The sequence below is a fragment of the Electrophorus electricus genome, chromosome 3 (genome assembly GCF_013358815.1).
Source record: "Electrophorus electricus isolate fEleEle1 chromosome 3, fEleEle1.pri, whole genome shotgun sequence".
Classification (NCBI taxonomy): Eukaryota; Metazoa; Chordata; class Actinopteri; order Gymnotiformes; family Gymnotidae; genus Electrophorus; species Electrophorus electricus.
Genome location: NC_049537.1, coordinates 14037508 through 14062500, shown reverse-complemented (window position 1 = coordinate 14062500; position 24993 = coordinate 14037508). Strand labels below are relative to the sequence as shown.

At 41.4% G+C, this 24993-nt stretch overlaps 1 protein-coding gene across 7 annotated transcripts in view; it reads right to left on the bottom strand.

Moving 5' to 3' along the window:
* Positions 1-24993, bottom strand: part of cacna2d2a (calcium channel, voltage-dependent, alpha 2/delta subunit 2a) — a 144656-nt gene that overhangs the window by 111884 nt on the left and 7779 nt on the right. For all 7 annotated transcript variants that reach the window (XM_027000624.2, XM_027000625.2, XM_027000626.2 and 4 more), the window contains exon 2: positions 23382-23463. In XM_027000624.2, the coding sequence (XP_026856425.1) occupies positions 23382-23463 (82 nt within the window). The remainder of the gene's footprint in view (positions 1-23381; positions 23464-24993) is intronic.

Here is a 24993-nt window from a genome sequence, read left to right as displayed (position 1 = left end):
CTGTGTTTTTGTGTCTCACACACAAATACACACACACACACACACACACACACACTCCACTGTGATGTAATAAATCTTTCACTTTAACTTTCACAGCCCTTTCATCTTTTGCCTTTCTTTTCCCACAGAGAAAAAACTCTTTTCCTTTCTCATTCTCCAAAAGCCAAAAGAATTCAGTTTAATTGATGCTCCACATATTGTCATTTCTGAAGAAAAAAAAAACAAAACCTAAACATCTGAGCAAATGGCTTTCAGGCTGCCTGACAGCCAGTTTCTGGAGTACCCACAGATCGAGGAGGAGGAAGACTAGGAGGAGGAAGATGAGTGAGACTAGCTGGAATGTCCTGCTGGTGAAACAACAGGTCTGAATTTCGTTTAATTGCTTGCCATTACGCCCCCTGAGGGACAAAATTAACACACGAGGAATCTTTTGATAAAGCAGGAGGATACGGCCGCTACATTGACAGAACGTTTTTCCCTTCCGGGAGCCCTTTTCTTACATCTCGGCACAACTGTTCATAGACGGCTTTAGAGATGCGTCTTGTGCCAAGAAAGTGATTTAAGTGAAGATGACAAAAACGAAAAAAGATGAAATTTTGCAAAGAGAAAATAGAATCACAAAACAGATTGTGCTAATGGTGGGGTGGGGGTGCATGTGCACAAGCAGGTGTGGGTGAACCTGCACATAAACAAGCCACATCCATGTTACCAGCAATCTGTGAAACACAATGTTCTATTTCTATTTCCATTTCTATTCTATTTCTAGTTCCATTTCTATTCTATTTATCTAGCCATAGTTTAGACTATCTATGAGAGCAGCATCAGAGATGGGATCAACTCACATGTATACAGACTCCCTGGTTGTTAGATGAATTAATATGTCATGCGAGGTCATCGGTCTTACTGAAGTACTCTGTACACATTAGGAAATATCATCACCAGAAAGAAAGCAGTTAATTTCATAGATGATAGAGGAGGTGTGTGTGTGTGTGTGTGTGTGTGTGTGTGTGTGTGTGTGTGCAAGAGGGAGAGAATGAGTGTATGAGCGAGAGTATGTGTGTGTCCATGTGTGAGAGATCAGCAGCAACAGAACTGTGTGCATATAAATGACAAAATACATGGCAGTCCATAAGTAATTGGAGAGTGACACAATTTTGGTTACAGCTCTGTTGTCCAGCATATTGGATATAAATTGAAACAGTGATGCTGGCTGTTGTCCCCGGTGATGCTTTGCCAGGTCTGTAATGCAGCCATTTCCAGTCCCTACTTCACTCGGGGGCTTTTCTCTTGCAGTGCTGTCTTCAGCAAGTGAAATGAATGTTCAGTGGCATTCGGCTTGAGTGACTGAATTGCCTAGCAAAGAACATTATGCACTTTGGCTCTGGAAAGCTCAATATTTGCTGCATCTCAGGTTCCTGGTCCCGCTGCACAGAGAAATGACGTCTGTTGAGCTCCGAGGCATGTGGCTGGTTGTGAGAAGCTGCGATGCCTCTGTACACTTCAGAATCCATCCTGCTGATGCCTCTGGCAGTCCCTTCATCAGTCAACACGACTAAGCCGGTTCCGCTGGCAGCCGTTCACACATGCCCACGACCGCATGGTGCACAGATGACGCGTATGCTTTTGGGACCTAAGTGGCTCCACAAATTCCTGATGCCATCCTCCCTTGCTACAGGTTTGCCCCATCATCACTTCTCTCTGTCCTTCCCCGTCCTCTTTTTTAGCAAGATGTAGCCTGGCCTGGTCCCTCTGGGGCCATGTGGGTGTTTCCTACTCTTTATAGCCTTTGTAGCCTTTGACACATCTATGCATGCATGTTTGATACCGTGGACGTCTTCAGTACTTTTTATTCAAAACATTATTTGATTATCTGTCACAGGTCTTTTCCATGGACTGCCAAATTGTTTGCTACTTACTAAACTCGCCTTGCTTCTTAGAAAGGTGTTGAACAGTCGATTCTGACACACCCAGCTTTTTGGCTACATGTCGGAATAATTGATCCTGACATTTCTGCCTCCTGATAGCCTGCTCTGCTGTCACTGCCTCATCTCTGGTTCGTATTTTGAGTGCAGACACAAATGGCACATCTAAAAACCATTTCTAATCTCTTGTCCCCATACAAATATCTGCCAAATTACTTACATTCTTCTGAGATGTGAAGATCCCACAGAAGATCTCTAAAATTAAAGTTGACTTTCACTTTAACCCCACAGTCACTTTTTCATTTCAAATCCCATTTGCTGCAGTAGAGAGCCATGACAACAGAAACTCCCACATCAGTCTACTACTGCCTCTGCTGTAATGCATGTTCACATGTAGTGGGGTGTGGTAAAACACTGACATGTTCTGTTAAAGACATTCTTCTAAAAATCAATATGTTAAATTATACATAAGCTTCTTAATAGCAACAGAGGCAGAACCTGGTGCTCTTCATTTGACATATTTAAACACTATAGAAGACAGACAGGCATACACACACACACACACACACACACACACACACATTCATCCTTGGCAAGGCAGATAGGGATAGGAGGGCTCACAAGCAGTGAGACAAAGCAGGGAGTGTAATTAAAGTGACGTGTCTCCCATGTAAAACGCCAATAGGGTCCGAACTCCGAAGGGAGGGCGGCCTATAGAGACAACCCCTAAAGGGGCATGGCGACAGGAGATAAGGCTTTTAGTGCACAGTGTGTCCATGTTTGTGTTTGCGCACCTTCACTGTGAGAAAGGTGCAGGGGTGAATGTGAACATGTGTAATGTCTAAAGCTGGTCTAATCTAGATAAACACTCACATATGCATATATACACATATATGTACATACACACACACACACACACACACACACACACACACACACACAGACCCATATTATATAGCCAAGCATGACCTAGAACAAAGTGGGTCCGTAATCCTGATGTGACAGAGTAATTTCCCAGTGTTGGGGCCGGGGGCCGGTTTACACCCTGCTAAGCCACCTCCAAACTGACTGTTACTACGGAGACGAGCCACTTAATGACTGATAACGACAAACGGGTGGGAAACAGACAAGCAGCGGAGGGGGGTGAGGCGGGTGGGAGTGCTCCAGTGGAACAAAGGAGGCAATTTAGTATCGGAGGACAGCGTGAAGCCCGATTATGTCGTCAGTGTAAATGATCATTAATTTCCTACTGTCTGAATGGCCAAGATTAATGCCTACCTCTTCCCACCGTGACCATGAAGAGAGATTATACCACTTAAAAAAAAACCCATTTGAACCACCACCAGTGCCTGGCTCTAGTAAGGGACATTAACACTGGATTGTACCAATGTTTACGCGGTAGGAAGGGGACTTAATGCTGCCTGGTTGCATTCAGTCTCTGGGATTTATCTGCATTCCAGTGTTGACTATGCCTTCATTTTCACTGACAGAAAGAATTAAAAGCTTCTTAGGAAGCACAGGATTATGCTATTTAGGAAGACAATCTTATTTGGCTAAAAACTACTAACTACTGGTTCTTATGCCTCCTGGGGTAATTTTTGACAACAGCTATCACAGAAAATTCTGAAAACCCATGTGTTGGGGCACCCTGACCCACAGGACCAAGTTCAGCTCTTAATTCAGCTCTCAGGTCTATTCTGTACACCCTGATTTTTAGGGACCGTCATTTTAAAGACATTTCCATCAGCTTCAAATGTATTATCAGAAATGGCATGTGTGTTAAGAGGGCTTCTGAAAGCCATGATTTTGGTTTGGCCTTTCAGATCTTGCCTGGACATATTCATCATATATGAACACAGCAAAGCATGGGCTGTTCCCATTTGACCTGGAGAACAGCCTACAAAACCTGCCACACTCCTGCAAATGCAGCCTACTTCTACAGGTCACTTCACGTTTTAGGTGGACATACACTTATAACCATAAATTAAGCATGCATTCCATAAAGCATGGTTAATGTGCATAGATGGTGTAAATGTTCCAGAAATGTGAATCAAAACTACTGTATTATAGGCATTAATGTTCAGTTAATGCCTTGACAGGTTACATTCATATTTTAACAGATAACGCAAAGATTTGTGACCTGCAAAAACCTGCATGTGCACATTCACATGCACAGCCCAAACACGCTCATGGACAACAATAAAAACGGCATAAATGCGAGCCATGGCGAATTAAATTAGCGACATTAATGAAACCAAGACATGAATGAAAAAGCATTACAAACAATCACGGCAGAGACTTGTTGCAGGGGTCGGTTGCAGGTTCAGAAGCTGCTGAGTGTAATTATGAGTAGATAAAAGGGCCCAAGGCCTGGAACAGCAACTGCTGGAGAAGTTCTGAGACCAGAGTGCCAGCTGTAGCAGGCGTGGGATGTGAACAGAGATCTGGACCTGCACGGGAATGTAAATGTGGTGTCAAAAGACTCAGGAATTCAGATCTGATAGTTCTTGTGGCAAATCACATGGCCATGGATCAGATCTGTGTTAGATCTGTGACTGTGCAAGAAAATGGCCCAAATCTAATTGGAAAAAAAAGGCAGGGGCATATTTGTGATGGATACACATGTATTAAAAAAAAAACACACACACACCCAAGAAGGTGGGTTTTCTTATGGCAGATGTTCCTACATATGTGTGTATACATACAACCTAGATGAGGTCAAGGGACAGACAACCCTTATACCAAACAACCATCTGGCTAGCGCCTGTCTGTGATCTTCCAAAACGAATCCCTCACTGCCTCCAAGTTCACATTCTTCGACCTCTCAGACTCCACAGGAATGACCATCAGGCAGACATTCTGTCCTGGGTCACTGTGGCTCTCAGTCTGCTCTTAATCAATTTCAGGGATGAAAAGCTCCTTTCATTGCTACAAGAGGTAACGGTTAGAGTTATGACCTGCTGGTACAGTAAACTTATCTATAGGCTAGGCTATAAAGGTCCTTCTCAACCAAATAACAGAAGATGCCCAAAAGTGCTGGAAGGGTTATCCAACCTTGTAATATTTGGATAAGCAGCTTGTATTCTGTCTCTCCTGCATTTACATCTCCCTTGTAATACCTGCAGTTCAGGTGTGACGCATTGCTAAATGAAAACTTTGACAAGCTGACAGTGTAGGTCAGCTGAGGCAGACTTTCCCCATTAAACCTGGCTGTGATACACTGTATGTAAGATCCAAAGTTTCAAAATAAAAGACTTTTATCTTATCCTTTTGTATGACACTAGTTTGGTTCTCAGACCTATTGTCTAGCCTCTTTGATGCTTTACTCTGTGTTTGGCTAAAATTCCATGTGTTGTTGAGCCCGTTCTTTTGCTTTCATACCACACATTTTCAAATGACTCATCAGATCAGCTCACCACCAGCTCAGCTCTACAGTCATCAAACAATGACGGCAGCTGTGCAAATGTCCATCGCTTCACTGCAGGTACTTTGATACCACACCAGTGACTGACATGACTCAAATTAATGCCACCAGATGTAAGCAGAACTCAAAATCAATGAGCTTTCCTCACTGCCAGCTGTATCTTTATCAAACGTCTCCTCTGTCTGGATCCCCTGTAGTGTCTTCACCACAGAGGACAGAGTCATCAAAAGGACCAAGGGCTTTTAGGGTATGGGACTTGCTGGTATGTGTTCCTAACTGTCTCTGCATGTCCGAGAAAAGCCTGTGCTGTTTAGTGGACCCCTCCATGAAAGTATAGAGCTGTTCTACAACACCAAATACAGTTGGCTGTATTCTAGTCAGCAACAACAAGGTTCAAACAATGTGCAAAACAATGCACAAAGCATACATTCTCATTGTTGTGTTTTATAATAGCCTGGACTGTTGTGTTGTATTAGCCTACATTGTTGTGTTATGATAGCATGCACTATTTTGATAGCCTGGACTGTTGTGTAATGATAGCCTGGACTGTTGTGTAATGATACTCTAAGCACAAAACAGCCATCATAGCCTTGCTCACTGACATTTTTTCACATCAAGGCCATACTTGCTCAGGGGTTCCAGAGATAGCTTGCTAGTCTTTCCAGTTATATCATGCACATGGACCACATCAATCAAACATTTATTCATTTCTGCTTGCTTATTCACAAACCTGAGAATGACTGCAATCTGATCTTGTTCTAATCCTTCAGGTGCTTTAGGTGCGTCAGGTGTTCCAGACAGACCGAAAAGAACCTAGATGCCTTCACCTCATCTATAATGTGACTCCCTACATCACTTCCCAACCTGCTGATCTTTTCATTTGGACTAGCAGACATGTAGAAAGGAATTCCATGTGGACTCTTTCTTGCCAAGTCAAGATAAGTGTGGAGAACGATGTCATACTATATCAGTTATTTCTCTGAAAACACCTTTGTGCAATCTTCAGACTCATCAAGACCCTTAAAGGGTAATCTCAAGATAGCTAACGTGAATGTAATATCTGCCAATCTAAGCACAGCTTTGCAAATGTTGTCTTTCACTTGTTTTGCGCTTTATCTGGCTCTTTGGATAGAGTGCTGCTCATCAACTAGTGTAGTTATTAGGTGCGTTTGCCATTTCTTGATTCTCAATATGCTGATGACATGCATTGTGACTAGCAAGGATGATTTCCAGTCCCCTATACTGGTCCAATGCAAACTTTATCTCATACAGACATGCAGGAAGGAGTTGTATGTGAATTTAATTGTGTTTATCTTTGTGACTCTATGTGAATTTTGCTTACATTTGTCATATGCTCCAACAGCTCTATATACTCTGCATGAAAAGCAGTATGCTGAGACCATTGAGGTACTGTGTTCAAGCCAGTTATATTTCTGGAAACCCCCCTGCTTTCCTCGAAGTAGATTCTCCTTCCTGACAGGGCCTCTTTTAATGTAACCATCTCTCGCTAGTCTTTGGAATTATGACTGTCTAGGCCTTCCTCTAAAAGTCAATGATGTGTAAAACGTTACCTCGATCAAATAAGTCGTACATGATGTAATTAGTAAACAAAGCCCTAGTTCTCTGAACTCTGCTAATGATCAGTTCCAGCCCACCTTTCCCAGTCCTCTCTCCATCATCCCCAGGATCCTCTTCTACATTCATCTCTTCCCTGACGTCTGGATTGTTTTGTTAAGTAAGAGTAATTGATTACAAAAATTTGTGTTTTGCATTTGAATCACATGCATAATAGCTTTCTTACAGTAAAATGGTTTGGGCAGTGCTATAGCTTCTAAAATATTCCCTCTTTCATCAACTCTTGTGGAGGTGCTGGCCTACTGATCGCTTGATGTTTTATCTGAAATGACCAAAGGAAATGTAACTACCTTCATCTACCCTAGTCTACTTTAATATACTACAGAATTAGTCCATGTTTAAGACATTTCTACTGTAGCTTTAACCTAACATTTGAGACAGCCTTGTTTTGATTTCTCTGAAAATATGAAAACGCTTCACTAGAAGGCTAGACTACAGCTAGGGAATGGAGTGGACAGATGTAGCAATGAGGTGAGGGCAAAGAGCTCCATGACAGTGGAGTGAAGTTGCTCTGTCAGGTCCATTGCTTCTGTATAACCGGATACCTCGAAGGACTTTATCCCATCTATACCTCAGCTATTACCTCACTATGATACATTTCACTGTCAGTAGTGAATTTCACTAGCTAACATTTGACCTCATCCAGGTATTTCCACCACTGGAGTGATGTGCGAGCTGACATAACCGGTGAGCATGGAGCACAAATACAGGTGCTGCCTCCTAGAGGTGTTTTAAGTCTTGTAATCTTTTTTCATTGCCAGTGGTCGCAACCATTATAAATAATGTCCCATCTTAATGCTTTTGAAGGTGTTATTCTTAATTTGTGATTATGTGATTAATGATGCCCCCGCTGGTTCTATGGGCATGACACCTCTGTATGTAGGCATAAAAAAAATGTGATTTGGGACCACTTCCACCCTGTAATGTGAATACAGCAATAAGAAACAGCGAGCAGGCTACAAGGCTCAGATCAGATTAGCTTTTTGTTTGGTTTGGATGTGTTCAGATAAACTCAGACACGATAAACTGTGACATTATTTGCTGAAATGCCAGTCACTAATGTAAAAATTGCCCAAACCATAATTGAAAAGGCAACAAAGAAAGAAAAATTTGGGTCCAATAGCTTTCTCTAAATGCAGCACAAACAGTTTGTATGAATTCCTGTTCTCACAAAAAAAATTGTAGCAAATCACATGAAATTGAAAAGGAGATGAAGCTGAAACATCAACCCTGTCCAAAGCCTGAACTCTTCAACATTTTTGGTATGATTGTCATTTTGGAATCCATACAGATTTGATCAAGTGAGATCGTGCCATACCACTGCTGTGTAAGAAGGCACTAACTAATTCCCGACACTGCCATCTATAACGGGGCTCACGTGAACACTGGTGGCTGTAATTCCGTGACTGTAATTCAATGACCTTGTCTAACGGATGATCAGATCTTACTCATTGTAAGAAGGTGTCTTACAATGAACAAAGCTTTTCTAATAAAATATCAGTTCCATACCAATGCACATTCTAATAGGACCTTCACAAAGATGCATGCAGGGAAAGCAACATTAGAACACATCGACAAAACATGGGTCAAATTTCAGAGTGTACCCTGAGCTTCTTAGAAACTGGCTCATTTATCTTTGTTAACGACAGGGTATATGATAATCTATAAACTATTGTGACTTTAATGTGCACCTCACAAAATATGGAGGCCATATGTCTATTTGTCAGATCTTAAGAGTATAAATGTGCAGCTTATTAACAGCCTTACAGAATTAAACCTGAAACTATATATACATTATGTCATACATATCTAAACAGCTGTTGGACTTTGGAACCTGAAATCAGTTTAGTTTGAAAGTTGTTTTGGGTGTAAGAAAACTAGCCAATGGTTATTTTGTCAAATGTCTGTCAGACCATGAATGTCTTACGGCGAGGACATGTCATGGTTTTAGGTCTACGCCAAAGCCACTGTTTGGCAAAGTAATTTGAGGGCCACAAAGGCCAAAGACCAGGTTACAGTTTCCTCTTTCTAAGCCAGTACCATGTGCCTTATACTGTACCTCAGAGACAGATGGGTGAGCTTGAGATATGATCTTACCACTGGGTCCTAAATGCACATCCCTACAAATCCCATGATTCACAAGCCTGGTGGAGAAATGAGGCTTCACATAGAGCAGGCAAAACAACAAAAATACTCACTGCTCAGTGGACACTATTGGGGTATATGCAGTTGGATGCTGTTTACTCAGTTCAGGCTCATTCAATTAGTCTTACAAAAAAGGTGTGGAATTAAAATCTTTCAACTTAACTAGGCAAATGATGGAAGAGTTACATGCATTCTAGCAATGAAGTAGTCATTGTCTCATTAGGCAGTTAGGCAAGTATGGAACCCCCAACAAGGTGCATAGTTGAAGCAATGAATGAAGTTAGCAAATTACTATCATCTGTGAAACACTTTTCTATACGTTTCATCCTCTCTCCAACTCTCTCTCTCTCACTCTCTCTCTCACACACACACACACACACACACACACACGCTGGCTCACGCTGGTGTATTCAAGCGCATAACACACACACACACACACACACACACACACACACACACACACACACACACACACACACACACACATAGACAAGAAAAACACATAATTAGTCTTGGCATAAACCTGTCATGGCCCATACATTGACCATTTTAAATATTTTGACATTTCCTGAAAGTTTGCTGGGCAGGAACTAGATTCAGGGTAATTTCACAGTGACCTAGCGCTCACCTGGCTGGCTGTCCCCCAGCCACTCAAACCCTTTCTCCTGTTTAGCCCGCACAAGCCTGCAATTTCACCCCAGTTATAGTTCCAAAAAACATCCAATTACATACCCATTGAATCCTCTAAACACAAAGGCAGGACTTAATAGAAGTTGAGAGGCAACATGGGGTCATTATCCAGAGCATTCAGTCTTTGCATTTTAACATAACAGCCTGAATTGAACCTACAACCGGTTTGAAATATTCTGCACGACCAAATATCTACCACAACTAGGAATTAACAATATGCATATCTAAAGCTTCTATAATTTCTACAGACACCTGTGAAGCTTCCTGGCAGAAGGGAGGATCAATCACTTTCTGAATAGTGGATGACACTGTTCACTCAATGCATTATGGTAAAATATCTGCTTTCTGCTCATAAAGATAATACATGTCAAGCCTATCTCTTCTCAACATTGTATACTCAGACACACATCATACACACACACAAACACATCAAAACAACACTTTAGGGGTACTTTGTTATTTGACCAGCATTTAACATAAGAATAAAGCACAGTAAATCCATGTGTGTGTCTGATCCTTTTAGAGTGTTAGAGTCAAGAAAAGTTTATGCTTTGCTACAGAAATGTCCAAATTCCACAAAGGCAAACATTTCCTAGGATGTTCATTTTTTCCAAGCTGCAAGTTTCAGTTTTTGCAAAAACTGATACAATCTGGAATAGGAATATAAGGAGAGACAGACAGACAGAGAGAAAAGACAGATAAACAGGTAGAGCAAAGACAGGGAGCATGAACCCCAATACACAGACCAGATCCCATATGCTGACATTTTACAAGACAAATCTGTCTCGCCTTCTTCTAATGTCTGCTCCTCTTTCGCTCCAACACCCCCCCTCCCCACACTTTCTCTTGTTCAAAGAGAACAATGGAGACATTGAAAAGCTGAGGGCTGAAAATCATTTTCCTTCCTTTGTGCCTTTTATTTTCATCATCATGATAATTGCTGTTGGGACAAAAGGAGTTGACCGGGGGGGGGGGGGGGGGGGGCAGAAAGGGAGAGGACGCTCAGAAACCCCAAAGCCAAAGCAGTGGAGACCCTCTTAGCCAGATCAACCCTGAAGGTTCTGACTCTCAGACCAGAGGATGCAAGACACACACCCACACACACACATATGCACACATGCGCGCGCGCACACACACACACACACACACACACACACACACACACACATACACATACATACACGCATGCACATACTCTTTTGTTGCTTCTCAGTTAAAGTGTTTGCACATAAAATTTACATTTGCCACAAGCTTCACTCTTAAACTGCAACATTAGCCACTAAGGCCCTGTAGTGGACACTCCACTGGGAATCTGCACTCTTAACCCTACAACTCCAAGTCCCATTACCACTAGTGCATTGGCTATCTTCTGGCTGACACACACAGCCTAGCCTCAGGAGATTACACAAGAGCCAACAGTGTTTTGGTGATGAGGCTGAATTACCATATGAGCTGAAGGAGGTCCATTGCAGTGTATAAGGAGATCTGAAAGAGGTGAACAAACTCCTGATTAAAGGATCAGTTACACCTTTAGTTAAAGATTCAGTTTGGGTGTGGTTAAAGGTTTGGCCAGGGTTGTAGATGACAGAGCTGTAGATAGTGACCTGAGAGAGCAACATCTCGCAAAATTCCTTGTTTACATGAAACAACCTTCCATTCAAACATATCCTCATTTACACCAAATGGAAATTAACAGAAAGAAAAACTTGAATATTAGGGGGGAGAAAATTGCTCTGAGGCGCAGAAGTGAGTGAAGGAAAAAATTGTCAAGAATAAGGACTGAAAAGCCTTAAAGCAGCCTTAAACAAAAAATGATTCTAAACCATGAAAAAAAACAAAAAAACAACTCTTTACAGACTCTTCCCTGACCTGTTAAAATATACTCTGGACAGACTCTTCCCTGACCTGTTAAATTGAGGTATACCATACTCTGTACAGAGTCTTCCCTGACATGTTAATAGTTTGGAATATATCTCAGTGAACTACCACAAGCAGTAGGCTACATACAAGCTCATTACCCTCTTTGCTAAATACAACTAAAATTACAAAAGCTTCGTAAGTCCTGTAAACCCAACAATATTCTTAGTCACTAATGTTTTTGCGACGTCCAGCTGCCTAGCACATCTTGTCTTAACCTTCACTCACAGATTAGGAGATTGACTCAGTGAGGATTCTGGCAGCCATGCTAGTGTTTCACAGTGCTATGCTAAATGAGGTCATTCAGAGAAGCCATGACTAAAAGCTGCTAATTAGAGAGCTAGCGTCTCACAGGCTAACTTAGGAGATGGGACACGCACACACATCGGATTAACTGTTTTTGTTACTTTGAAGCAGCATAACTAAATATACTGGCATATAAACCGCTGTAGGTTTATAGCATTTTGCCATTAGCAGTGTATGTTAGAACTGTGCCCTACGGAGACTACAACCACAAATGGGGAAAAAAGATATGTTTGTATAGAGGCAGAACAACAGGTGCACAACCACACAAACTTACATAAACACAAACTCATTGTCAAAAAAACAAATAGCTCTATATGACACCTGTATATAATATATAACTGCACACGCACACACACACGCACACATGCACAGGGGGTAGAACCCATGCCATGACTTGTCATCTACAACAGAACAAAAGCTGGTTAAACATTTTAGGTATCCCTAAGGCTCCAGAATAGTGTTCATTCTTCAAGCTACTATCATCATCATCATCATCATCATCATCATCATCATCATCATCCTCATGCTCACTCTCAGTGTTATCTGTGTATGCATGTGTATGGGTGAAAAGATAGGACAAGGACAGAATAGACACCCACCCCCACCCCCACACACATGCACACTAACCAGAAAATCAGCACAATCAAATCTGGAGCAATATTTAACTTCTGAAATTAGTTTAGCCAGTGAAATTTGATCAAACACAAGAACTGCTTTAGATCAGTTCTTGTTCAGCTAGAGCCCAATGCCCTCTATGTGTGTAACATATTTACTATACTGCTAGACCTACATTAAGATACATGCAGTTAGGTAAGGGATGTAATCAGATTAATCCCAACAGTTCCAGCAGCACTGCTACTGAGAGTACACACCAAATGCTACATGACTCCATTTCTTATGGATGCAAAAATCTCCTGGACTGACTATGCATGTATGTGTTGTACAGACACGTATACACACACAGAGACACACACACACAGACATAGACACACGTTTAAAGTCTTATCTGTGGGACAGTTTGGGCACATGGTACATCATTTCAATATGAATGAGGGTGAGAAAGGGGTTGTGGAGAGCAAGGGAAGATGGGAAATGCGGTTTCACGCTGAACTCTTCCACACGGGGTTAATGTGGGCTGCCTTTGATGTCTGAGCTGGGTGTGAAATGAGCTGCCAGGGATGGACATCACACACTCACATACTCACTTCTACACACACACACACACACACACACACACACACACACGCTAATTCTACATGTCATTGCTATCTCTCTGTCTCTTTCCCAAAACAGGTCACATCCATTCACACTCTCTCTGTCTGGACACATTTCTCATTTAGATACTGTTCTCATATAATCACACTAACTTACACTCATTATTGTAAATAGATGGACACCTGCACAGACAGTTTTTTTTCACATATATGCACCAAACAAGCACACAAAAACATACACACACACACACACACACACACACACACACACACACAAATACAAACCAAACACAAACACACAATGAATTGTTCTAATTTTCAGAGGAATAGAAGGTGAGAAAAATGAGCTACTGCAAACCCACTGAAAGTCAGGACAGATGAAAATCCTTTTCTTATTCATTTATGTATCTGTATTGGCAAGTGTATTCAGATTGTACAATTGTTTGCTGGGTTTGTTTGCTTGCCTCTATGCCCCTCTCTCTCTCTGTGTGTGTGAGTGCTCGCTCTGCATTTGATAGAAGCGGATGTCCATTCAACCTGCAGATCTGGCTTTTATAATTTTGCTTGAGGGCTCCTTAATGTAGTCGATTCATGCAATTCTGCTTGTGTGTGTGCAGGGTGTGCATGGCGCACGTGAGAGTTTGTCAGCACTTGCATTTGTGTGTGTGTGTGTGTGTGTGTGTGTGTTTGCAGGTGATGTAGTGATTGTAATGCCAAAGCACAAATCCCATCAAAATCAAACAACAGAACCCCGGGACAAGGGCCATAGACTCAGATCAGAACCTGAGCTGGCTATTAACGAGAGTGAGTGTGTGTGTGTGTGTGTGTGTGTGTGTGTGAGAGAGAGAGAGAGAGAGAGAGAGAGAGAGAGAGAGAGAGAGAGAGAGAGAGAGAGAGAGAGAGAGAGAGAGAGAGACAGAGAGAGAAAGAAAGAGAGAAAGCAACAATGAAGGCAAAACTAGTAAGACAGTGAATGAGAGGACAAAACTGGGGTTGTAAAAGTAAAAGAGAGAGAGAGAGAGAGAGAGAGAGAGAGAGAGAGAGAGAGAAAAGAGAAAGGATGAAAGGGATGGAAAAGGTAGGAAGACATTCTACGCTTGTGAAGGAAGTAACCTCCTGAATAAGACACAAAAAATTGGCTACATTTGAATCCAACTTTGAAGTGAAAATGCCTGCTAAAATGACAGGACAGAGATCCTCTATTTAAGTTTTCTGCTTGTTTTATCTTGTCTGAGGCATGACAGTCATGGAGGCGGATAAGGAGGGTTAAACACAGGGTAACGAGAAGAGAACTGAAAGAGAAGGAGAGAGTAAGAGAAGAGTGTGGGAAGGCGGGAAGGGGAGGGTAGAGAAGAGCAAATGAGCACTAAGATGAATGTGGCTGGAACAGAGCTGGGCTTAACCAATCTTAGCTTGAGCGGGGGTGGGGACAAATCAGGACAGAGCTGGACTGAACCAATCTTAGCCTAGGTGGGGGTGGGGACAAATCAGGACAGGGATGAATCATCTGGAGTTTATTGTTTATTAAACCTTCATCATGTCAAAGGTTAAATACAGTTTCAAGACCAGTTGTAATTTTCCCTGATAAGACAAGGGTTTTAATTTTGGGTGGGTGCTGTTGCTTCTATGGTACATTCAGGGTTTCCATCTTAGGGCTTTGTTTTAACAGTGCAACCAGGTAACTTTAGATGCCTACACCACACAAGGCATCAAAATGCGACACTATATATATTTAATTATTCTATAGAATAGACATTTAGGGCCAACCCTTCACTTTTATGACAAACGAGCACCCAATGTGGATAGTAACAAGTTTGTGGATACGGAATATGAATATGTTTCCTCTTACTTCAACACTATTGTCCAGCCCTAGAAGAACTCAACCGAGTTCTTTGTGTACTGCCCTTTACCAGACCTTTTTACATGGATGGTTCAAATGCAAGGCCTAATGTAGCACTTAACTAGTGAAGCAACACTGCAGGAGCCGTGATCATCATACAGGAGACATGATCATCATACAGGAGACGTGATCATCATACAGGAGACATTGTCAAGTACACGTGATGTGCACTTGAAAACAGTGTGGAGCGAGAGAGCACTTAAATCCAGAGGACAACAGCAGCGCTCCTTCAGCCCTTAGCCTGCAGTGTGGAGGATATCAGATATTGAAGCCTCAAGACAGTGCTACGGCACACACATTTACAATGCAGATATATTCTTTATGAATTAGAAAGAATGTGTGTGTGTGTGTGTGTGTGTGTGTGTGTGTGTTGGCATTTGCGTGTGTGTGTGTGTGTGTGTGTGTGTGTGTGTGTGCGTGTGCATGTTTGCAGAGAGAAAGGGAGAGAGAGAGAGAGAGAGAGAGAGAGAGAGAGAGAGAATGGAATTGGAAAGTGAGGATCACATGGTGAACACATGTTATAGGCTGCTATTATTTATTGTTTAAAAATTTGAGAGGGGAAGTGAAGGGTGAAAAGAATCAGAAAAGAGAAACAAACACACACGCACACACACACACACACACACACACACACACACACACACACACACACACACACACACACACAAACAAACACACACATACATATACCCACAAAATGATGCTCTTCTATAAAGAACAGTCTGTCCCACAGAACGATAGTGTGTAGAAGATTATGCAGAAGATCTGCTATCAACAGGATGTATAAAAATAGTCAAACCCAGCAGATAGAAATCAGGATCAAAGTATTTCTGCAAAAGCTTTCTTGCCTTATAATCTTTCTCTCTGTCTCTTATTCACACACACACACACACACACACACAATGTCAAACAAACCTTAACATGAGCTAGAACAATGTAAATTAACTTTTATCAGGATAGATGTAGAAAGACAGAAATGATGAAAATATCATGCTTAGATATACACACATATGCACATATGTGCCTGTTCACACATACACACACAGACATGATTTTTTTTAATGCATTGTACATTTTGTAGCATAGACAAAATGACCAGTGGTAACAAATAAGACTGTCGGTGCTGTGTCCTGAAAATATCTGTCTCTCTCTGTCTCTCTCTCTCTCTCTCTCTCTCTGTGTGTCTTTGTCTGTCTGGCTCTTTCTGTGTCTTTGTCGGTCTGTCTTTCATTCTTTCACACAAATACAAGCAGCCAATGTGAAGGTATGAATTATTTATTTTCTTTATTGCAGGTTCTTACCAAAGCATCATATATATATTTCCAAATTCTATTTAGAGCATTCACACTGATGACAGCTGTATTGTGCTGTCTTCACACAGCGGCACACAGCACAGCAGCCCACACAAAGTTCAGATTTCACATGCAGAGACATCTTACTGAGCTGAAAGCACATTTACAACCACTGCTGGTATAACCACTGTTCCCGTTTGAAACATAAGCTGACATATGCAACATGTATGAGCAGCTTACGGCTGTACGGCTGTGCACCTCTCACTGAACCAGATTCAATTTTCTGACTTCCACACTGTTGAAACGCGACATCTAAACCTTGTCTTCCCTCAGAAGGTGTAAAGGTAGTGTGTTGTGGGTTCACAGAAATGCTGCCGTGAGTTTATTGTCATATTTTGGTTTGTGTCTGTTGGATTTTCCTTTTGTGATTAAGCAGTGCTACATTTACAGAACAGTCTGTAAGTAAGCAGGTAGTGAAACATTTTGTATTCTTTTGGCTCTGTTCTCCTGCACATCAGATCTGACATGAATGAATGACTATGAAGTTACATCATAGAATGTCAGCTTTAATAAAATTATAGGATATTTACATCTCTGTGAAGTGTATAGGAATCACAGCTTTTTTAATACACATGGTTGAGGGCTAGGACACTATGGCAGCCAATCAGGTCATCTCATAAACAGACAGACCAAATCACATCTCATAAGCCCAGACTCGACCAAGGAGCAGGGCTAATCTTTCCACACCTACAGAATACTATGCCAATTACTTCCTCTTTTACACGTTTAGCTCAGATGAAAACCATGAATGATTCTCAGGATTAGAGAGCTACTGTTAACTGTGGATTATACATGACTTTTGTGCAGCCTGATACCCCAAGGTAATCCTAAGAGAAGGTGTCATCATGGAGAGTGCTTACACAAAGTTAATACTGTTCCAAACAGGTGAAAATAACTCCATAGATTTTCTTTTTGGTATGCTAACAAGCGCGCGTGTGTGTGTGTATGTGTGTGTGTGTGTGTGTGTGTGTGTGTGTGTGTGTGTGTGTGTGTGTGTGCGCGTCTGCAGCTTCTGGGTTAAGGCAATTCACAACGTCTACAGAGACACATACACAGAGTCAGCTCTTCCTGTAAAAGGTCTTCAAGCCTAAGTGTTATTAAATCAGGAAACCAATTACATTGATCAGGAAGCTCTGATGGAACAGCACTGCAAGTGTAAGTGTGTGTGTATGTGTGTGTGTGTGTGTGTGTGTGTGTATGTTTGTGAGTGTATATGTGTGTGTGTGTACAGGATTAATTAGTGTGTTACTTACTAGGAAGAGCATTTGTCTGAGATAAAATGGTAAGATGAAATGCACCATGTACAGTGAACAGTGTTTAGCTCTCCCAGTGAGCAGCCTGGTCAATGCACCTGTGTCATCCTATGCAGCAAAAGCCTGCTGTTTCATCACAGCCACCACAACACGAAGAGCGAGAGAGACCACTTCATCCCCAAACCGACCTGACAGCGGCCCCATTTAGCCACAATGGCATCCATTCGACACCAATTATCAGCACTGAATGTCATTTAGATGTTTCATTATGTATTAATACCCACACAGATGAAAATCGAGCAGTCTATTGGAACAGTTTGCTTGTCAGTGCCGTCACAGACACATAGCTGGTGTATGACTAGCGATGACATCAAAACAGGACACTTCCTATTTTGCCTGCATATTTCACATACCCACTAAGGTTCTTGGCTCACCTTCACTTCTCTTCAGTATATATTACCTCAGTGCCTCATACTCATATTACTTCATATTACCTCATACCTTACTCCTCAGTATATATTACATCACAGGAACAGAGCAACAATCCTTTATTGAAAGAGAATTAATTTTTAAAAGAATTTCATGTAGACCTATTATTACGGTGTTCAACTGTTTTAGTATATGTTACAGAATTAGAGAATCTGAAAAGACAGTCATATATCTGGGGACATGTATACACAAAAGAGTTCATTTGCATACTGCATACATGCTAAACACAACCAACAGCAAAGTCCGGTGTACGCCAGTCAGTCTAAATAATGCATTAGCCCGTTCAGCAGAAAGCAGTCAAAAGGTCAGAAGTTATAGAGTGCAGCTTTCTAGAATTCTCCTGTAGAGCTCATATTACTGAACCCTGATTTTCTGACCTACATCTTATTACAAACACCCCAGCTACCATCTGTTACCAGCCGCCGGGGGGCACACAAAACATCGCACCTGGAATAAAGAGGATATTGTCCTCCTAGGCTAGGCAGAATGAAAAGGGGGGGGGGGGGGGGGCAAAGTTTCAGTTTCGTGACTGGGTAGTATGAGTGTGTATGTGGACATTCAGGGAAACATACAGGAAAACAGAGATGCACTGACTCATACATAAGCACAAACCCATACACACACACACACACACACACACACACACACACACACACACACACACACACACACACACACACACACACACACACACACACACACACAGACACACACACACACACCCACACACAAAGGCAATCTGAGATTCAGATAAACTTAGAACTTATTGAGACCATAAGTAAATATCATCTCTCTTTGTCTTGGTCTCTCTTTCATACACAAACACAAACACACACACACACACACACACACACACACACACACATACAAACACGCACATGTTCATTTCAGTAATATCTTTAGAAGTAAAGCATCTACGTTTTGTAACACACACAACCAAAAACATGGCCTTTCCTTCTTGGCTCGTGTAGATTTCAAAAATCAGAACTGACTAACATAACTTCTTCCTCCAAAAATCAGAACCAGTTACCATTATGCTTTCCTTGTTTTTAGTTTAAATAAATATTTTTCAAAAGACTGAATATTTGGGATTTTTCATCAGGGTTGTAAACTTTATGAGTAAGCAAACTGGCTAAATGTATAGATTTTCTTCTGCACTTAGATACTCTGTTGTTTGCCCATTAAGATTTCATTCAAGGTCCTAGCTGGCACCAAGGAGCATAGAGTAAGACACAGTTAAGACATGCTCTGTTACCTTTCTCATGCTCAGATAAGTGTTTTCAGGCCATGCTACTGCAGTGTGCCAGGGTCTTGAAATATGTGATATAATATAGTTTGAGCAGAGAGGCTTGGCGCTAGACTCACATGCTACATATTCTCATGCCCACCAGAAAGAATATTTAAAAAACAATATTTCCTTTCCAGTTATCTGATCCAAACTAAATATGTACTGCTTCTTCTAGTTCTATCATAATCAATCTGAAAAAGATTTAAAGTATATCACAATAAAATATCATGCATCGGGTGCTTTCTTAAATTGTATTATGACTATGGTTATGGTATGCTGCCAACCCTCCTCTGAAGAGCTGTGTAAACACCAGACTTATGCTCATATTCTCCTAGTGCTGATCTCTTCATCACTTTGCTCCAAGCCGGTGTCTCTCCACTGCGCTCACGCCTCCTCTCTCCCTCTCTCTGTTAACAGCCCTTCTGAGTTCAGTGAATAAAGAATGTGCATCTGCTCTGTCTAATCTCCATCTTGTCTTCCCACACACTGACACAAACAGAGAGAGACACTCACGCTGACACTCACTCACACACACATGCGCGCACACACACACACACACACACACACACACACATATACAGACATGCACACTTGAAGAGAGAGAGAAAAGGGGATCAAGAATAAAAAGGAGATGCAAAAGAAAGCAGGCAGAGAGAGTAAGGGTATAGTGCACCCAGGGGAAAGGGTTAAAAGTACGGTAATTTGGAGATGCACATGCTGAAATCTACGTGCTGAAAAGGCTGTGATCCCTGTGGAAGTGAGGGAGGAGGCCTGTTTCCAGCTGTCGTCCCGTTGAACAGACACAGGCTGGGAACAGCCAAGCTAGAGTCCGTATGTGCATGCTTAGAGAGAGAGTGTGAGTGTGAGTGTGTGTGTGTGTGTGTGTGTGTGTGTGTGTGTGCACTGTTCTATTTATATCAGTGCTACTGAAGTAGGTACAGTTTGTTAGTGAGTGTGTGTGGGAGTGAAACTGGGCTACTGTTTACCTAACAGGACTGAGAGAGAGAGAGAGAGAGAGAGAGAGAGAGAGAGAGAGAGAGAGAGTTCAATATTTTTTTGGTTTGGGGAAAATCACATTTGCACAAATTTTCCTCAATAGTAGTTGATCATCTAAGTCAAGACATGTTTGTCGGCCTAGTTTTACTTCTGTACATCTGCTCTGGAGCTAACTTACCTGGCAAGTATTGGAAGCTCATGACCACCAGTAATCACCATGTATCCTGCATGAAAGCTTACAACCATCATGCAAACTGTAAGATGAAATCATCACACAAGACATCTCAAAGAGACTTGCCTATGGGGTTTCTGACACTGTATGACATACTTCTATGTATACAAACAAACAAACATATTTGGCTGAGCTGTAAACTGTAGTGAAGTGCCATCTTGAACCCAGAATCACCCCTCTACTCCAAGTTTAGCTCAACAAAATATTAAAAATTTGGAAAAAGGACCTATCATGTTATTTCCTTGATGTTAATTAACAAATGGAATTACCTAGCCAATGTTGTCTGAAGCCAGTATGGGATGATTTTAGCTTGCAATTTGCATGATGGTCGTAAGCTTCTATTACTTGCTAGCCTCATTATTCTTTTATTATTTATATTATATAACTTCAGAACAAAATTGAAAAGGCACAGTGTGAACACAAAATTTCAATCTACATTTGAGGTAAGTGGGAATAGTTCCTTTTTTCAATTCTAACATTTCCTTCTAGCCAAATTAAAACTGACAGGAAGATATACAGTAACTATAATCTAATCAATAAAGCCCAAAACAATTTAAGTACTTCTCTGTCAAAGTACATTTCTCTTGCTTTCCCCCCTCCCCCTCCCTCTCTCTCTCTCTCTCTCTCTCTCTCTCTCTCTCTCTCTCTCTCTCTCTCTCTCTCTCTCTCTCTCTCACTCACTCACTCACTCACACACACACACACACACACACACACATTTGTGCTTTGCCTACCTCACATTCTCAGAACAAGAAAGCTACAAAATAAACTCTGGCTCAGTCCAAACAAAAATGCAGTCAGTATTATTTTCCATTTACTTTCCTGGAAATAACTTTGGGTGTGGGGTTATGGGGAACACACTTTTAAGTCATTTGCAAACCTTTCCTTTTTTAAGGAAGGGGCCAATATTGAAATAAACTGGGCATGAAGAAAGAGAGAAAGAGAAGTGAAGGGAGACAATCTTGTTAGCGGGCTGCTGTAGCCCAGGGAAGATTTCTATCAGATGCACGTATAGGGAGAGGCATCCATTTAGAAAATGGCTTTTTCTGCACATGCTGGGCCATTTAGCACACCCTGTGATGACTCCTGTTTGGGCTGGAGATAAATGCACTCTCACGTGCGCACACACACGCGCACACATACACAGACACGCGTGTGCATGCGCATGCACACACACACACAAACACACACATACACAAACACCCCTCTGTATGACTAGCCCATGGGCAAACTGTGTTTCTGAGTCCTGTCCCACATAAACGTTTTTTCCCTCATGACACTATGCAAACACAAACAAACAACAAAAGAGAAAAACACCTGCCTGAGCTGAGACACATATCTATTTCCCTTCTCACTTCTGGGCATGCATACATCCTGGCTGAGTGGCAGAAGGCCACACACAGCGATGTGACTGGAGTGCCCAAGTCACAAACAAGTGCAAAAGTATTTATTTATATCAACATCCATTTCATCACTTTTATGCCTTTGAATAACCACATTAGTCAAAAATGGGTGAGGGTGCACAGACGCTAATATGACGTTATACAAGGTAATTTGATTTATTTTGGTTTTGGAACAGTTGTTCCAAGCAGATAGACACTTGGATTAGAAGAGAATTATTGCAATCTGCCATTATAGAAGCTTCCACTAGACAGAAATAGATGCTATCATAAGCTTATTATGGAACTAATCATAACAAGTGTAGGGATGACTTCCCCCTTGGATATGACCAAATCCATCATCCTAATCTAGTTTTACGTCTATGACAACCTGCATGATTCCCACAATTTCAGAGATTATGATATCAATACCCCTGAGTTCTCCAGATCTCCAAACTGCTGCCAAGTAGCACCTATCCACTGCCACTCTCTCTCACTCTCTCCCTCTCCCTCTCTGTCTCTCTCTCGGTTTCACACGCACACACACACACACACACACACACACACACACACACACACACACACACACACACACACACACACACACACACAGTCTGTAGTGCCAAACCATATGTCGAGAATCAGGCTCTCATATTGAGAGACTGGACACAGATACAACATGACTGTGTGTGAATGTGTGTGAAAAGAAACAGCTTTGATGTCTACACAAGTCCTCGCTGCAGACCATCTCTGTCTATTAATCACTATTAATTAGTCACTGTCACTGTCATTCAGCAACACAGAAAACATAAGTTGGTAGCCTAATGCATCAAATACAAACAAAACTGATTAAAACTGATTAAGACCTCTGTACAATCAGAACAGATTCAAGAGCGTATTTCACATTTCGTTTTTAGTTTTTGCAAAATGAAATTAGTTTTCAATGACCTACAATAGAGGTGTAAGGTACCTCATTCCAGAAATCACAAGCAGTCAGTGCACAAAACAGACAGCCTCAAGGAATCTTTAAATGAGTATCTGTAAGACTCTTCTCTGAAAGGGACTGTTACTAGCAATACCACTCCAGTATAGTGTCACTGAATCTGGAGAATACGTGTGCAGTGTAGTTGATGGTACTATCCCCACAGAACGGAACTGTAGTAATGTACTTAGTAGTAATGTTAAAGTAATATTAATAAGTAATATTAAAAAATGTGACAGATCAGCAGCCAGACTTACTGATTTCATCTGCTGGACTCCAGTCACCTGGGGCAGCACTTTCTCCAGTTCCTTCTCTATACGTCCAGCCCAGTGGATCATGCTATGAAAAAAGAGAGAAAGAGGGACAAAGAAAGTGGTAAGGGGGATAGAGAGAGTAGGAGAGACAGAATGGGAGAGAGAGAGACAATTAGAATTCAGCAGTTGAACTCACCTGTTGAACCCTGTGTAAAATTTGCACATAACAAAAGATCCCCCTTCAGCTTGGCTTAGCATTTCCTAATAGGCACAAAGCCAAATGCTTTAGAATGCTCAGCAATGAGGTGTAGAGCATGCACATCAAAGAGCGAGGAACTAGTTCAGTTCAAAACGCTCAAACTGCAATTAACTTCGAACTTGTTTCATATATTGTGGCTATTCGTTGGTAGCTTGCCTATCCCATGAATTAGCTGCTAGGATACAAGTGTGCATCCAGCCCAAACGCAGCCTCGAGGGATTTTTTGGTGGTTGCACACATCACCAGTGCTTTTTATGGCATTTGCATTTACCACTGTTCATGGGTAGTTATGTATTCTTTTACATGAAAGTTAGAAGAAATCACATTGAGCAAAACATATAATTTTAACCATGATAACTGTTACTTACACTCACTGATCATTTAATTAGGTACACCTGTCTTACAGTATACAATCGCAAATTGTTGCTCATCTACTGACATGTACCACTGGCTATCCAACCTTTGGCTTTTAATCACAGGACAGTTTCTGATCACAGGCCCAGTACTGACTAGACAGTATCTGGGTGGCTAACCATCCTCGACACATTAACACTAACATGATGGAGTGATTGTGAGTGTTCAGATGGTACAGTCTGCTGGGATATCTACAAGTGCAAGTGTCACTGCTGGGTCGAGACTATTTCCAGCCAGCTGTGACCCTGAAGTGAGAAATCAGGCCACTGGCATAGTCTTTGCCAGTCCAGTCCAAGACAGTCCCTATTCTCGCTTTCCCCCAGGATTTTATGCTCTTCATCATTTGGTTCAGAAAACAAATTTTTTTTTTTCTGTGTGGATACAGCAAAAATATGAAGTGTCTGGGTGTTCTGAAGGACTGGGCTAGGAAAGCCTCGGCTATAACAGTGCTTCTCAACCCAATCCTCTAGACCCAACAGATGGTACAAACTTTTGATGGATCTCATCGTGTAATATGTTCTGGACTTTCACTGCATGCAAACAAAGGGCAACTTCGCTATATTTTTTATAAAAAAATTATTGGAATATTCAGCAAAGCTGAACTCAATGCTCTGAGTGTATTTACATATAAAATGACAAAACAGTAGTGTGTGAAAATCATAGGACTACCAAGATATTAAAAACAATTTATCTGGGGTGCAATCTTTATTTGTACATGAATGAACACTAAAGCAGTAAAACAATGATTCAAATTAATATTAATACAATAAAAGTACCAATTTTAAGAATAAGAATTTCTTTCTTTTTTTTTAACAAAGTCATTGATATTTTTAAGAACATGGGTTAGGTTTTTGAACAAAGCAGATAAACATTTACAGCCCTGATAAATATCTTTAAATCCAACTTTCCTGGGTAGCCCAAGACTCTTCATCTAGTAAATCA